The sequence below is a fragment of the Dasypus novemcinctus genome, chromosome 8 (genome assembly GCF_030445035.2).
Source record: "Dasypus novemcinctus isolate mDasNov1 chromosome 8, mDasNov1.1.hap2, whole genome shotgun sequence".
Lineage (NCBI taxonomy): Eukaryota > Metazoa > Chordata > Mammalia > Cingulata > Dasypodidae > Dasypus > Dasypus novemcinctus.
Genome location: NC_080680.1, coordinates 107,535,189 through 107,551,388, shown reverse-complemented (window position 1 = coordinate 107,551,388; position 16,200 = coordinate 107,535,189). Strand labels below are relative to the sequence as shown.

Genomic DNA, 16,200 nt, shown 5'->3' with positions numbered 1-16,200 from the left:
TTGGGATCTAAGCCCTCTCTCAATCAGAAGGAGAGTGGCTTCACCATCCCAAAATCCTCAAGATTCAGAATGAACAAACATAAGGGGGGAATGCAACTATGGACCATAGTAGACTTACTGTTATTCTAGTCATGGAAGAACTTTTAGCCCTGATGTAAAGACAGTAGTCACCAGAGGTTCTGAGGGGAGGGAGAGGGAAGAATAGCTTTAACATGAGGCATTTTTGGGACATTATGCATGTTCTGCATGATATTGCAATGATGGATACAGGCCATAATACCTTTTGTCAAAACTCATAAAATTGTGTAATGCAAAGTGTTAAACCATACCATAAACTATGGACCATGGTTAGTAGCAATGCTTCAATATTTGCTTGTGAATTGTAGCAAATGTACTACATGAATGAAAGATGTTATTATTAGGGGAAAACATGAGAGAGGGAAGGGTTAGGGTATATGGGAATCCCTTATATTTTCGATGTAACTTTTGTGTGGTCTAAAACTTCCTTAAAAATTAAAAAAAAATTTTTTTTAAAAAGAATTGCAGAATATCAAGCCCACTCGAGACCTAGTGAATCAGAGCCTGCATGTTATTAAGATCCCCAGGTGATATTTATGCACATTATGAGAACTGTGTTAAGATACATATAGGTATCCATGAATAATCGAGCATGTGTTCCGTATGTTATTTAAAATTATTACAAATGTATCACACTGCCCACAGCATTCAACAACTAGATTTTCTAGCTCAACAATTTTTTTTCAGCTCTAGCAATGCTATTATAGATCTAGTACTTTCCTTTTTAACTTGTCAAAGAAAATTCACATTTATGTTGCTTATAATGATCTGTTATTCAATCAATCTGTTAGGGGCATTGATCTCTTGCAACTGGCTACGAAAGGAGATGGGCCAGAGAGTACTGAGGCTTTTTACCTACGGAAAAAAAAATGCACCCACTTATTTCCTGGGAGGGATCACAGTCACTGGAGGAATATATCTTGCAAAGAAATGCAATTGCTCTTTATGGCCTTAAGACTAATTGTTACATAGCACTATTTGTTGAAGAGACTATTCTTTCACAATTAAATGGACTTGGCAGCCTTGTCAAAACTCAATTGGCCATAGGTCTACTTCTGAACACTCAATTTGACTGGACAATGTATCTATCCTTATGCCGGTACTGTTTTGACAACTGTATCTTTGTAACTTGCTTTAAAGTCGGAGAGTGTGAGTCTTCCAAGTTCGTTCTTTTTCAAGATGTTTTTGGCTATTTGGTTCCCCTTGCCCTTACAAACAAATTTGCTAATTGGCTTTTCCATTCCTGCAAAGTAGATTGTTGGAATTTTGATTGGGATTGTGTTGAATCTCATTAGTCCTTTATTCCATCATGACTGAACCATTCTTTGGCATGACAACCCTCCACCCACGTCTTGCTCTGTCAAAACACCCATGTATAACATTTACACTGTTTTCATTTGCCCGTGGTGGTGGGAAAGGACAATAAATGGGGAAGGATCCATAATTTCCATCTTCCTAAAGACTGTTAGCTCTTCAAAGAAGAGGTTTATAACATTTAACCCCTTGATACCTCCTGACATTACCAAGTACAGAAGACAGGCGTTGCTATCTCACATTTAATAGAACCTCACTTAATATGTTCACAGTAGAAAATAGCAGTGGTTGGAGAAGGGTTCTACATACTCTCTAAAAGCGTGAAAGGATACTAACAATCTCACAGCAAGAATAATATAGAGAAGCTGGGCTACAGGGGCATGTCTTGAAACACGTCAATATGGTACCAGCCTCAGCATTTTTATCTCTCAGTAGATAATTCTAAGATGGAGAAGTTATGGGGAAATTCTTACATTCTTACAGTACATGGAACAGTCTTATCAGTTTCCTAAGAAGTAGACAAATCAAACGGCAAGCAGTGTTCACAGGGACTTGGGATAATGGACAGAGAAGTACTGCAGAGGAGCAAGAATCCTGAAACTTAGGAAGCTTCTAAGAAGCTAGAGGAGGAATTTGGGTGCAGGGCCAAGGAAACCCCCTCATTCACTTGCTATCAACCCACATTTCTCCCATATCCAAAGACATATCACATGACAGCAAGGTTAATCATTTATTGACTAGTTAGAGGAAGGATATATTCATGGTACAATTCCCTGGGTATGGCAAAGAGAATCAGAAACTCAGAGAAAACCTTTGATTCTTGGTGAACTGATGAGTCTTCCGAGGCAATCGGGGAAGATTCTGAAGATGTGGGATCAGGCTTTTATATGTGACAGTGATGGAAATCAGGTTGCAGGATTTATCTTGAGATGATGAAGAGACCATGGAAAGGAAGCACTTGGAGCCCAAGTGAGGAAGCATTCACTTGGTGCTAAGTAAGAAGAGGAGAAAGAGAACATAGAAACTTGTTAAGCTTTCTTTGCATTGAACTGAGGACCAAAATAATTCCCATTGTAGAGAAAATTGGTGAAGGAATAGATATCAACCTGCATTCTGTCTAACCTGTTATTTGCCAGAAGAGGGCAGGGAGAGCATTAACTAAATGACATCTTTTCTGTGGCTGATGCCATCTTAACTTTCCTCTAACTGAGACTATGGAAAAGAGAAAGGATGCACTGAAGAGTTCTAGGCTTGCATTTGCCATTTTCCAGAATTAGAAGTTTTGAAGACTTTGTGATAGATTAAGGAATAATGGCAAACAGTCACAGCAACCTTTTACTAAATGCTTACTTTATGCAAGCCTTAGGTGCTGAGACATTTCACACGTTCTCTGAATAAAGCCCCACAGTTACTCTGAGGCAGGAATCAGATGAGGAAACTCAGTGTCTGTTTGCCGGGTTGGAGGAAATGGGAAGGCCACACAGCTCCCTGTCGAGATTGAGCAGGCACAGCCAAGTACAAAAGAAGTACGAAAGAAGAAATTCTTATAAGTGGAGGCAGAGAGGGCTTCCTGCGCTTGGCAGATGGGCCACAAACAAGGAAGTGTATTTGAGTTTCATACTGCTACTCTGCTACTCTTTTTCCATTTCAAACTTCAAGTGCCAATCATTCTTTAGCCCATTATCAACGACTGTGCCTTTTCGCCAGCATTATATCCACTCTCCACAAGGTCGATGTCATTGTTTGCTTCTTAATTCCTTAGGTCATCTGCTGGAAAGCTCACGGTAGGAGTGGGTCCTGAACCCAGGGCCTCCAACGCAAATTTCACGCTCTTCTCACCAGCTTCCTTACCAAGTTGCTTTTACTATAACAAACTCCCAATGCTTTCAGAAGGCACTAGCTCCTGGACCACCCCATCTTCCCCAGCATTAGAGATCACCAACCTGGAGGCTGGGGCATCTCCCGTCTCTCGGGCCTCCTGACAGCGATCTGTAGAGGCAGAGCAGAACACATTCAGACCCCAACCCCAGCTCGTTTCCCAGAGAGAAACCAGATGATTCTCTCGGTTGGGACTAAGGGCAATGAATAGAGGAGGCATTACTGTCCCTTGGATTTTTCCCTTCAGCCATATGGAAAGTGAGGAAGAGAAAGCTAGAAATCGCTGAACTTACCGACTTTTGTCAGGTCAAGTATGTTTTCCTTAACAATTCCATTCTCTTGGCAAAGTTTCTCAAACCGTTCCTTGATTTTTCCGTTAATGTTTTTCTTTCGGGCTGTAAGGAAAGTGACTGTAACTACTGGGACTCTTGTCACTGAGGCAAGTGAGAGGGGTGGGGCTCGAGATGGATCAGGGAACGGATGGTACTTTCTGGGGGCTCAGGTGGCAGAGTGGGGGATATGAGCTGTCCTGCAATTTGACATCAGTAGACTCTCCCTTCTGGCATGATGAAAGATTTCATCATCTTCCCATCACTGAGACTGAGGAATCCCCAAAGTGAACATCTGTCTTCGGAGAGGGAGGATCTCCTAGGCTAAGCCTTGGAGGACCATTTTGTCTCCAGGGTTCCTTTCTCCCCTTTCTCCCCACCCCTAGATGAGTGCCAGCAGGAAAATACTCTACCATAGAGCGCCATCACGTTGAATTGTGTTCCCTCGTTGTAATTCGTGAGTAGGTAAATAATATATTCGTCATAAACAGTTTCAAGTATGTGAAATTTATTAAGTCCATAATCTGTGGAGGAAACAGAACACAGTTCAGAACCTCATTGGTCCATGGGAAGCAAGCAAAACTCTTCACCTGTTCTCTCTCACATAATAAATTCAAGTGCATGTCCTGGAAGAGGTAGAGACAGAGGATGGCTAATGCCTTCCATTTGCGTCAACCTGTGCCGTATGAGGTGAATTCTAAGAAAAGGGATAGTGGTAAACTGACCACTAGTGGCAGAAGGATTCAGCCCCAGCAGCCATTCACCCTCTTCACCTCCCTGAGACCACCCACCTCTCTCAGCATCGCTGCCCATGACGTGTCTCCATCTTCTTGTTTAAACCCCACTGGCCTATGTACCCCGTGCTACATCCTCAGCAATGTGCTGTTCAGTGGCCACCAGGCATCATCAGAAAGAGAGAGACTGTCCTGCCAATTTACTTTTTTTGCAGGAGGGACATATGACCAAATCACTTCTCTTCATCTAGTGGCATTAAGAGCCAGGCATCGGTATTTTACAACAAAGTTTTCCCAAACTCAGGTCATTGACTATTAGGTGGTCCCCATTATATTACTTAAAAAAAAAACACAAAACGTTGATCAGCAATTGATCATGGTCCCAAAGATATTGGGGTTCTGTAAATTCCTAGCAGTCTGAAGTAGAAATAAGAAAGAGTTTTCTGTTTACTTACACTCAACACTGTATTCATCCTGCACTTCTGTTTTGTCACAAGTAAAATTTATTGAAATACATTCTCCATTTGTTCTGTAAAACAGAGTGGATTGATGTCCAAGAGATGTTGCTAGGAGCTGACTCCCTCCCCGCCCCCCACCTCCGATCTACCTATAACTTCAGTTTATCATTCCATTTACCTTTTGAACATTTTAATACCATTTCCAAAGAACTTTAATTTACATTATTTCACTTGATTTGATACTGTAAAATAACTCAACTCTTCCTGTTATTGTTATTCCTACCACTATTTACACTATTACTCTTTCTGAAACTACTTTTTTAGACAGTTAGCTGAGTCCTCATCACGTGCCAGCCTCTCAGATGAGTGCTTTACAACATTACCTCACCAAAAAAGCCATGAGGGACAGTTATTATCACCTACTTTTACCAAAGGGAAAATGCAAATGGAAGGAGAGGAATTTTCTTGGTCAAACAACTAGTAAGAAATAGAAATAGGTTAGAATTCAGGCTGTTAATCCAAATTCTTTGCTCTTTACCTAAGCTATACTGCCACACTTCCTGTGACTCTGATGCCTCTCTGTCCTCTACTTCCCTCACTGCCATTTCCTTCTGTTACCAACTCTTGTCTCTGAATCTGGAAAAGCCTTAGGTCCATCAAGTCCTCAATCAGTGCCAGATGAGAGACTCTGATTTTGGGCACAGGCCCAGCATGCATGCACAACATGCATATGTGTGCATGTGTATGTGGGGGTGTGTGGGTGTAGCGGTCCAAGCCAAAACCAAGGCTTCTACTTTCCTCTCCCAGCTAATAAAGGCCACACTTACTTTATAAGAAATTCAAAGAACAGAGATGAGTTAGGCAAGACATGGATGCTTTCCAGAAAAACCCTCATGGGACCATTCTCTGCTATATAGTCTAGCCTCTGTGAGGCCAAGGTAATGGTATACCATTCACCTTCAACCTGTAAAAAATCAGTAAAATGATGAGGTAAGAAGAGAGGAGAGAAGACACACATGAACATGCTCACCTTGAACGCTGGCCCATGGGGTAAGATGTGAAGACAGAATTAGGACTCAGGTCAACTGGCAAAACACCCAGGACTCTTTCCACTGTCCCTCCAGTGAGAATGGAGGTCCCCATGTGTTGTTGTCTTTTGACATGGTACAATCAATTTCAGTCCAAGGTCTGAAACCATCCCTTTTATCTAATAGGCCAAGTAACCCCTACCCTCCAGTAGGACTCAACTAGTTTCAAAATCCCCCAATCCACCCTCAGAAGTCCACAGACTCTACCTTTGACATATCAAAGTTGCTCGTCACAACATCATGGCTCTCTTCCTGGTCGGCATAGATCAGAGACAGCCCCAGACACAGCAAAAGCAGCTTCATCTTGACAGGGGACAGCACGTCTCCTCTACAGGCACCTGGGGTGACTTGTTGCCTAACAGTGACTCCATGCCCCAGCTCCTCTGTCTTTATATCCATTCTGAGCCCAGTTTTCTGTCCATGGGTCACTACCTTTCCTCCTCCCACTCCATGAAATGGTCTGGCATTCACTGGTGTGGGTCCAGGGATTATCCATGCCCTTTTTGAAAATTGGCAATCCCAACCCTTTTAGATCTACCTGGTGACCTTGAATTTCTCAAAACATGTTCTCAAGAAAAATAGTGGATGTTATAAAGAGCTGTCTTTTAGAACCAGATTTAACCGCAGATCTGGCTTGGAATAAAAAAGTCAAAGATAATGAGAGGAATTAAGTTTTCATGAACCTCAAAACAGAAAATCGTCTCTATTAAAGATTATAGTGGGAAACAGACGTGGCTCAACTGATAGAGCATCCATCTACCATATGGAGGGTCCAGTGTTTAATCCCCAGGGCTTCCTGATATGTGTGGAAAGCTGGCTCACACACAGTGCTGCAGCGTGCAAGGAGTGCAGTGCCACACAGGGGTGTCCCAGCATGGGGGTACTCCAAACGCAAGGAGTGTGCCCTGCAAGGACAGCCCCCCATGCAAAAAAGCACAGCCTGCCCAGGAGTGGTGCCACACACACAGAGAGCTGATACAGCAAGACGATGCAAAAAAAAGCGATGCAGTTTCCCAGTGCCACTGGGTAATGCAAGTGGATCCAGAAGAACACACAGAGAATGGACACAGAGAGCAGACAATGGGGGTAGGGGAAAGGGAAGAGAAATAAATAAAAAATAAATCTTGAAAAAACAAAGATGATAGTACCTGTCATAAAGCATTAAAATTGAGTTGAAAAAAATAGTCTTTAAAATACAGTGTCTAGTACTCAGTATTCTTTAGGTACTTTTCCTTATTCTCTGCATCCAGCCTTTGCAGCCTTCCTTGCCCCACAATTAATGACGAACTCTTTAACCATGATGCCTATATCCCTACCCAATGGGCTCCATGGGAGAAATGGATAGCTTCCCTTCTTTCAAGTGATGTTGGGGCAACACTTCATACTCACTAAAAATTCTAATGAAAAAGCTTATGAAATAAGCTGTTACGTAGAAAGTGCTTAAGAGCATGGACTTCGGGGTCATGCAGAGCTGGGCTTCGCCTCCATTTCTGCCATTAGGAAACCGTATGGACAGGTCAGTTAACCTCTCTGGACTTAAGCATCCTCCTTTGGGGATCGTTTTACCTAACAGATGGCTGTAGGGACTCAATATGTGTAGAATCCGCAGCATAATGTCTGGACGGTTAGGTCAGAAAAAGCTCCGTGGAGAAGGTTGGGCTTGGGGTAAGCCTTGAAAAGTAGGGAAGGTATGGAAATGTGTAGTGCGGATGAGAAGAGTATTTTCTCTAGGTGGGAGAAATACTGAGGCAGGATCCTGTGTGCTCCCAAAACAGAAAGAGGCTGGTGTCATGGGAGGAGCTGGGCACAAGAGAGTGGGTAGAGGACCTAAGAATCATGGCTTTCCATCTGTGGCCTGCTTACAAAAGAAAGTCACCCCAGCCCCTTAGTGATCATTCCTTGTTCATGTTCAACCAATATCCAATCTCTGGTATTTTGAAGCTTATGCCACTTCACCCATCATGGATTGTAGTGGGTTTAGCTGACCTGACCTTGACACCTGGTGGAAAAAGGCTGACTGCCTTATTCCCTCTATTTGCTTCTCTCCAAGAATAAGATGGCAGCCCATGACCAGCCAGTTTGCACAATGAACTCTTCCCGGGCTATGAGGTTGACATGAGTGTCAGCAGCTGCTGCTGCACACACCGTCCCTATCCCATCCCTCAGCTTTCCTAACTCTGGACTCTTATACCGTAGTGCAATACTGTCACATTCTGGTGTTTTTTTTTCCCTACAAGGAATAATTTCCCTGAAGGAGGAGATATCTACCTTGTTCAACTTTGTACCTTTCGTAGCACCGGATACATAGCACCACATTTGGAATGCTTTGTAAACAAAATCCTATCTTTAAAAGCACTAGGGGTTCTTTTTTTTTTTTTAAGTTTATTGGATTTATTTTTTTGTCTTTATTCATTTTTTTAATATTACATTCAAAAAATATGAGGTCCCCATATACCTCCCACCCCCCTCACCCCACTCCTCCCCACATAGCAACATTCTCCTCCATCATCATGAGACATTCATTGCATTTGGTGAATACAACCTTGAGCATCGTTGCACCTCATGGTCAATGGTCCACATCATAGCCCACACTCTCCCACGTTCCATCCAGTGGGCCATGGGTGGACATACAATGTCCGGTAATTGTCCCTGCAGCACCACCCAGGACAGCTCCAAGTCCCGAAAATGCCCCCACATCCTATCTCTTCCTCCCATTCCCCACCCCCAGCAGCCACCATGGCCACTTTCTCCACACCAATGCCACATTTTCTTCGATTACTAATCACAATAGTTCATGAATAGAATATTAGTAAGTCCACTGTAATCCATATTCTATTCCTCCATCCTGTGGACCTTGGATTGGTTGTGTCCACTCTATATCTATATCAAGAGGGGACTTAGATATTAAAGTGAACCTTCTTGAAAATCCTCTTGTAAATAAGAAATTGCTTTTGGGCATTCACCTCCTAATGTAAATTATTGGGTCAATGGAGTGGAAGGAGAGCTTTAAACAAAAGTCTATGATCAAAAGCTTATGTTTTAGATTATCTTATCTGCTAAGACTTGAGTTGACTATTCCCCATTCTGGCTATTCACGTCCATTTCAAATCTGCCACGTTTTGGCAATTAGCTTGGGCATTGCCAGGAAAGCCTAGAAGCACTGAAATGGCAAGGACAAGGCTGCAAAAATACCCAATAGACGCAATGCAATCCATCTAGAGACTTGGTGAAAGAAAATCCAGACAAAACCAAAGATGAACTAATTGAATCAGTCAAGAGGGATACTTTGCTTTGAAAAAGAGTTCCCTTAAATAATATACTTGTGCTGCATTTAAATATTTGTGCTAAGAGCTGTGGACCTATGATCTGAAAACACTCACAAGTTGTCGGTGATCAATAAATATCACAGTCAAATGAAAGAATAACTTTTGTATTGGGGAACATTGAATAAGGCAGAGAGATAAGGAAGGATGACCAGAAAGAAAAAAAAAAAAAGAGGAAGTGAAAACAGAAAAGTAAGTACTGATGTTAAGGAATTTCCCAGATGATAATGTAAACACATGGGACAAAGACTTAATTTACAAAAGTTCACTTGCCCACCCATCTATAGGAAATGCATCTATTGTATAATGCAAGATACCTGATTCAGCATTTGATTGCAGAGCAATTTTTTCTGTGGTGTAGCAAGTTGCTTTAGAAGGTGATGCTACTAAAAGGTTTCAAAAAATGATGACTGAACTTAGTTCAATTATCATGATCAAATGTTTACTGTGCTGGGTGTATACCTGGCATTGGGAAGGCTAAAGAGATAGACAAGGTGGGGGCTGGGCCCTGAAGAAACTCCTGGCCAGTGTGAAGATGATTTGAAAACAATCTGATTATAAAGTCAAAAGTAAACAATTTCATATAGGAGAAGAGAAGAGTCAATAGTAATGAAGAAGAATAAGAAGAGAAAAAAGGGAAACGTGATCAGGTCCAGTTAAAGACTGCACTCCCAATTCCAGGTATGGAGCCAGAATGGTTGTTTCTTCCTCCAGGTAAATGGGGCTTTACCCAAGGAGCACAAATTCACAAGAAGTAAAGACGGAAAACAAGCACTCTTCAATGACATCCTGTCCTCTCCTGATCCAGCAGGGAAGGAAAAGGAGGGTCTCTGAGGAGTAAAGGGTTTCTGTTTCTCCCACTCCCGACAAGGTTCTGCGCTTTCTGTTAGGGAGAAAGGGGTGAGAACTGAGTTGTTCTGCCAGCCTACAGGTCCAGGGGCACTGACTCCTGCCTTTCTGCCGAGGGAGGAAGAGCAATTCTGATGAGTGGGTCTCAGCAGAACAGCAGCAGATGGGACAAGTGACCCTCTGGTCTACTGCTGCCCTGAAGAGCTGGCCTTTGGGCCTTGTCTTTAATGGGACCACTGAATATGGTCCTGACTCTTGTCAAGAATGGCCAGCCATTCCAGGGTTGAGCTGCCCAGTCGCCTGCCCCCCAATCGATCAATCTTTTAAGAGCAGAGTGTTTATCTAGTTATATCTCCACATTTAAAGCATAGCACTGATATCCGATTGCAAACTGCTATATTAGAGCCATATTGCATCAGCTAGTTTAATATGTAAGGCCCTTGGATTTCAATACAACAATTGTGGCAAAAGCCTGGTAACCAAAGAAAGAACATCTTGTCACAAAGTCATATTTGCGCAGGGCGCTCCAAGCAGGGATTATGCCAAGGTCCATTTACCAAGACAAATAATTACAATGGAAGTATGTTTTGTAGCAGTCCAAATCTCACTTGTCCTGGGGCCAGATATATTAAAATAATAGTTCAATGTCTGAAATAGGGTAAGCCCTCAGTCAGCATTAAATGATCACTTTACACACATTATTTTATCAAATCTTCATAAGCTCTGCATGGGAGCCGCCATTTTATCTTATTTTACAGAATCGTGTGCACTAATGCTCAGAGAGGTTAAGTAACCTTACCAAAATCATGCAAGTATCGATGGGAGAACCCATATTTGAATCTGAGATTGTCTGAGGCCTGAGCCCTCACTCTTATTGGCTCCACTACATGAATTGGGGCCTGCTGTTTCTGACATGAAAAACAGATGACAGGAATAGTAATGCTGTCAGCCCTCAAAGGAGTCTGCCTGGTAGTTGCTACTGAAGAAGCTGCATGCAGATTTCTTAAAGATGTGGTGCTTGGCATGTGGCTGCAAGAGTCTGAGCAATAAAGGGCGATCAACAACTATTGGATGGATGGATGGATGGATGGATGGATGGATGGATGGATGGATGGATGGATGATTTAAGGGTAATTCTCCTCTGATCAGGAATTAGGAGGTGCTTTCATACCAAATATACCTAGTCACCAACCACATTAAGACTCCCACACCAATACTAAATATAGGGCATTTTGTAAGAGGCCCAAGAAAAGGATGACAGTCTTCCAGGTTGTTGAGAAGCAAGTGGCCCAAGTCTTGACTAACTTTGGGTGGGCAAGGGGTTTATGGAGTTCATGTGTGAACAGATAACAGTCCATCTATAACCGGGTAACTTGAATGAAACGAACTGGCTGGCTGGAAATGTACTCATGACCTTGTCCTCAGTTACACTCTCAATCAGTTGGACAAATTCCTCATTGAGAAAGCCAGTGGCAACATTTAAGCCATGTTACACTATACCAAGGCATATTCTGTGCCAAGAAGAATAGCAAGAAACACAAGCTTATTTGATCCATGTGCCAGAGTGGAAATATTTGTTGGTCCCTAGCAGTCAGGTCAATATACATGCTGCTAGTGTTGGCTCAAATCCAACTTTAAATTCTCCATTCCCTTCACCATTGGAAAATTGTTTGGCACTACCAACATTACATCTGTGTTAGCTGGGTTCTCCAAAAGGCAGATGCTGAAGCAGACTTGGGAATGATAAAGGTTTATTAGGGAGTAATATTTGTGAATGGGAAAGGCAGGAAGCAGTATTGGGCAAGGGGAGCTATCAGACCATCATGCAGATCAGATAAAGTTTCTGTTCCTAATGGGGGGCTCCAGAGGCTATTAGAGGAGTCCTACATCTAGCAGAAATGGGTAAGCCCTTGTATAACATGCTTGCTCAGTCATTGGCTGGGGCCATCCTAGACTGGTACCTGGACTCAAGGGTCCAGGCGAATCTGAATGAGTCACCAGTTGGAGGCTGTCAGTCAACCATACCCCTCACAACTGGGCAGCATAGTGAGTCCTTTCTTGAAGGGAGAATTGGAGCGACACATCTCTGTCTGGGACTCCATTCCAGTACCCAGAAACATGGAGAGTCTTCTCATAAGAGGTCCAGAGATCTCTTCTCACATGGGATAGGGACAGGGGTGAAAGCAGAACCACTTTCCCTCTGTTTTAGTTTAAAATTCCCACCACAATACCAGGGTGCCCTGTGGGTCAGAAAACCAGAACCTCAGGGATTGTTGCCTCCAGATCCACTTATTAAAAATCAGCAATGTAATCCATGCTGTGTAGCAATGCTCTAAAATTTACTCATCAAATGCAATGAATGTCCCACACTAATGAAAGAAGTAGTTGTTGTGGGAGGAGTGGGGGGATGTGGGGAGTGGGGTATATTGGGACCTCTTATATTTTTTATTGTAACATTTTGTTTGATTTCAGTATCTTATAAAAAAAAGATAATACAAATTAAAAAAAAAAATTCAGCAAGTACTTACTTACGCATGTCCCCGCGTAACCCAGATGGTACTCTGGGCCTCTCTCAACAGCACATAATTTAGGACTGACTCCTTCCAATGATGATGACACCACCAGCCTTGGGATGAGAGGAGAAAGTTTGGGCAATGGAAGAAATAATTATAAGTCTTGAGTCATGGAGAAAGGATTAAGGAGGTCCCCAAATTAAAGATCATCCATGTTACAGTTTTATCATAGGCAGGACCATTTAAAAAAATTAGAAAATTCTCCATCATACCATCAAAGTGAGAACTGATGCAATTATTTGTGTAAAGAGTTTGGCACAGGTTCTGGTCAATGAATGGAACCTAATCATAGTCTTCCATTTTGATGAACTTACTCATTCAACAAAAGCCTCTCCAGGTCCACTATGTCCAGGAACAAAGAATATGTTATTGAATAAATTAGCTCCAAATTCTGCCCTCATTGAACAGTAGTTTTCGTCTGTTTGGTTTGGTTTTTTTTCCTTCTCCTCCTCCACCCCATCCCCACCCCCACCCTGCTGTTTTTGCTGTCTGTGTCCATTCGCTGTGTGGTCTTCTGTTCTTATTTCTCTTCTTGTCTTCTCCTCTTTCTCCTCTAGGATTCACTGGGATTTGATCCTGGGGACCTCTGATGTGGAGAGCTGTTCCCTGTCAATTGCACCACCTCAGTTCCTGGTCTCTGTTGCGCTTCACCTTGACTCTCCCCTTCACCTCTTTTGTTGCATCATCATCTTGTTGCGTGACTCACTTGCGCAGGCACTGGCTCACTGTGCAGGCACTCAGCTCACCGCGCAGGCATTGGCTCACCATGTGGGGACTCACATGGGCACTGCCTTGCCACATGGGCACTGGCTCAGCATGCGGGCACTAGGCTCACCGCATGGGCACCTGGGTCACCATGGGGTACTCGGTTTGCCATGTGGGCACGCTTTCTCTTCTTCTTTTTTACCAGGAGGCCCCAGGGATTGAACCCAGGTCCTCCCATATGGTAGGTGGAGGCCTTTTCACTTGAGTCACATCTGCTCCTTGTTTGTTTAAGAAGTACCAGGGATTTGAACCCAGGACCTTGAACATGGGAAGCAGGCACTCAGCCACTGAGCTACAGCCACTCCTCTATAGTAGTCTTTTATTTTTTCTTCATTTTTTTAATATTACATTCAAAAAATATGAGGTCCTCCTATACCCAAACCCTCCCCACCCCCCTCCTCCCCCCATAGCAACATTCTTCTCCATCATCATGAGACATTCATTGCACTTGGTGAACACATCTCTGAGCATCGCTGCACCTCATGGTCAATGGTCCACATCATAACCCCCACTCTCCCACTTTCCATCCAGTGGGCCATGGGAGGACATACAATGTCCAGTAATTGTCCCTGCAGCACCATCCAGGACAACTCCAAGTCCCAAAAACACCTCTGCATCTCATCTCTTCCTCCCATTCCCCACACCCAGCAGCCACCATGACCACTTACAGTAGTCTTTAAACAAAAATCTTCACATTCACAACTCATGAGGTCAAGAACTTGATCCAAGGAGAAAGACTAAACCAGGTGCCCTTCTTCTAATCACAGCCTCTACCAAAAAGCTTAATTCCTTCTTTCTTTGCTTGTGTTGCAATCCTCCCCTGGAGAGCCCTCCTTTATTGCTACCTATTCAAATATTATCCCTCCTCCAAAGCCCTGTCTTTGACTCTGCTGGCTCTCAGCCTTCTCATTTGTTCTATATAGCAGTTGGAGCTTTACTCTCACACTGCAGCAGCCAAGTGATATTGGCATAATGCTAGCACACAATATAACCCATCCTCCAAAAAATGTAATCTCCAAGGAACTAAAAACCTAATTCTCATACTATGTAGTGAATATGTGTCAATGATTTCATTAATTTATTACTGAGGAAACCAGAAGAAGGGCAGCTGGTTCAAAAGAGGATGTGAGAAAGATAAAAAAATCTGGAATAAAACTGCTAGGTTAGATACAAGGAGTCAGTGTTTTACAAGGCAATAAATCTACAACCTTTACAGTAATCTTCTCTATTGGACAGAATCATTTACATATCTATCCTCCTTGGGGAAAAAAATCATTTGTACTTTCATGGTTTTCTATTAGTTGATCTCTAACTTTAGAGTCTGGGCCCTAAACAATCGTAAATAGTAAGTTAAACAGTTATATTTTCTAGAGAGCCAGATGACACTTAGCAAGGCTTTTTAGACAGTGCTCCAGCATACCTTTTAAAGGACACATGGTCATCCTTTTTACCTTATTTCCAAATTTTGGAAAATATTTATTTTAACAGTAATTTCTAAACTTGCACATATACTGGAAAGGTAATAAGTGAATGGATAACTGACTTTGGAGTCAGAAGAACCTGGGATCATATTCTTACTCCACAATTAACTTCTCTGGGTCTTTGTTTCCTCAGAGTTGTGGCAAATATTACATGGACAGGTTTCAAAGGTGCTAGAATGCAACGGATGCTCAATAAATCTTAGCTCCTTCATTCTTTCTGTCCTCTTTGGAAAACTGGTCATTTCTTGTACTTCTGTGGCTTGCCTAGGCTCTAGTAAAGTGCCTGAGCTCTCTATAGTAGGTTTTCAGCAAACCTTCTCTGATTGTTTGATACATGGCTTGTCTGTGACTTAGGCAAGTTCCTTCCATCTGGCCCTCAATTTACCCATCAATGACAGTGAGAAGCGTCAGTGGTTCTTTACCTCTGGCAGCACGAGTCCTGGGGGAAGGCGGGGTTTGGGACTCTGGGAGGAATAGGGGTAGTTCTGGTCTTCATGGTCACTAAGAAACACTACTGACATCTGGTGCCCAGAAGCCGGGGATGATGGACGCTCTGCAGTGCTGAGGCCAAGCCCCTACAAGGAGGAGCTGTTTCAGCCAGCACAGCAGTAACGCCCCACTGAGAAACACTGGCTCTTCCCCATACGTCTTTGCATCGCCCCTTCTGACAATAAACTCATGCTTCCGCACTGTTCTCTTCAAAGGATGGGAGGTAAACAGTTGCATTCCAAAGACCTGCTTTGCCTAAAGAAAACAGTGCAGTTTCCAGACATTTGAGCAATTCAGCACATTATTCCATGCCTGAAATGTAGCTTCATGTTGCTGATGATTCTTGTCTGAAGAAAGGCTATAGCATTTTGTTGCCTACAGCCACAAGGATCTGATGTATTTTCTGGCTAAAAGGAATGCCACAAGCATCCAAATTAGGAACCAATTAGTTTTTGCCGAGTGCCCAGGTCAATGCAAAGACCAGCAGTGGCGGTGAAGACAGGTCCCTGACAACCAGCAGGGAACAGACAAGCACCCTATTGCCAAGGGCACCAACCCACGGGATCCCAGCTTTCCAGGAGAAAGCTTGAGGCCACTTAGCTCCGTTCCATGTGCACCCCTTCCAAAGAGCCTACCTTCTCTTCATTCTTTTGTTCACGGCCTTGTACCACATAATTGTCTATCTCCCTCCACTGGACACTGAGCCCTGGAGGGAAAACAACCGGGTTGTATTCTTCTCTGATTCCAAACATACTGAATGGCTGAGCTTAGCCCACAGCAGGCACCAAATTTATACTTTCAATCCAAACCTAGTTTCCTCATTGGCTACCCTTTTGTCTGG

The 16,200-nt window shown here is 43.1% G+C and overlaps 1 protein-coding gene across 1 annotated transcript; it reads right to left on the bottom strand.

The window, feature by feature from the left end:
- Positions 1 to 2,108: 2,108 nt before the first annotated feature.
- LOC139439413 (lipocalin Can f 6.0101-like) lies at positions 2,109 to 6,293 on the bottom strand. Its single transcript, XM_071216556.1, has 7 exons — positions 6,087 to 6,293; positions 5,619 to 5,755; positions 4,789 to 4,862; positions 4,013 to 4,123; positions 3,564 to 3,665; positions 3,336 to 3,381; positions 2,109 to 2,383 (listed from the first exon to the last, which is right to left on the bottom strand). The coding sequence occupies exons 1-7, from the start codon at positions 6,276 to 6,278 to the stop codon at positions 2,374 to 2,376; spliced, it is 672 nt and encodes a 223-aa protein (XP_071072657.1). The 5' UTR covers positions 6,279 to 6,293; the 3' UTR covers positions 2,109 to 2,373.
- Positions 6,294 to 16,200: the final 9,907 nt, after the last annotated feature.

Coding starts and splice junctions, on each gene's coding strand:
- LOC139439413 (XM_071216556.1), bottom strand. CDS start 6,278: ATGGATATAAAGACAGAGGAGCTGGGGCATGGAGTCACTGTTAGGCAA. Junction 5,756..6,086: donor GCAACTTTGATATGTCAAAG/GTAGAGTCTGTG, acceptor GATTTTTTACAG/GTTGAAGGTGAATGGTATAC. Junction 4,124..4,788: donor GGATGAATACAGTGTTGAGT/GTAAGTAAACAG, acceptor TTTCCTCCACAG/ATTATGGACTTAATAAATTT.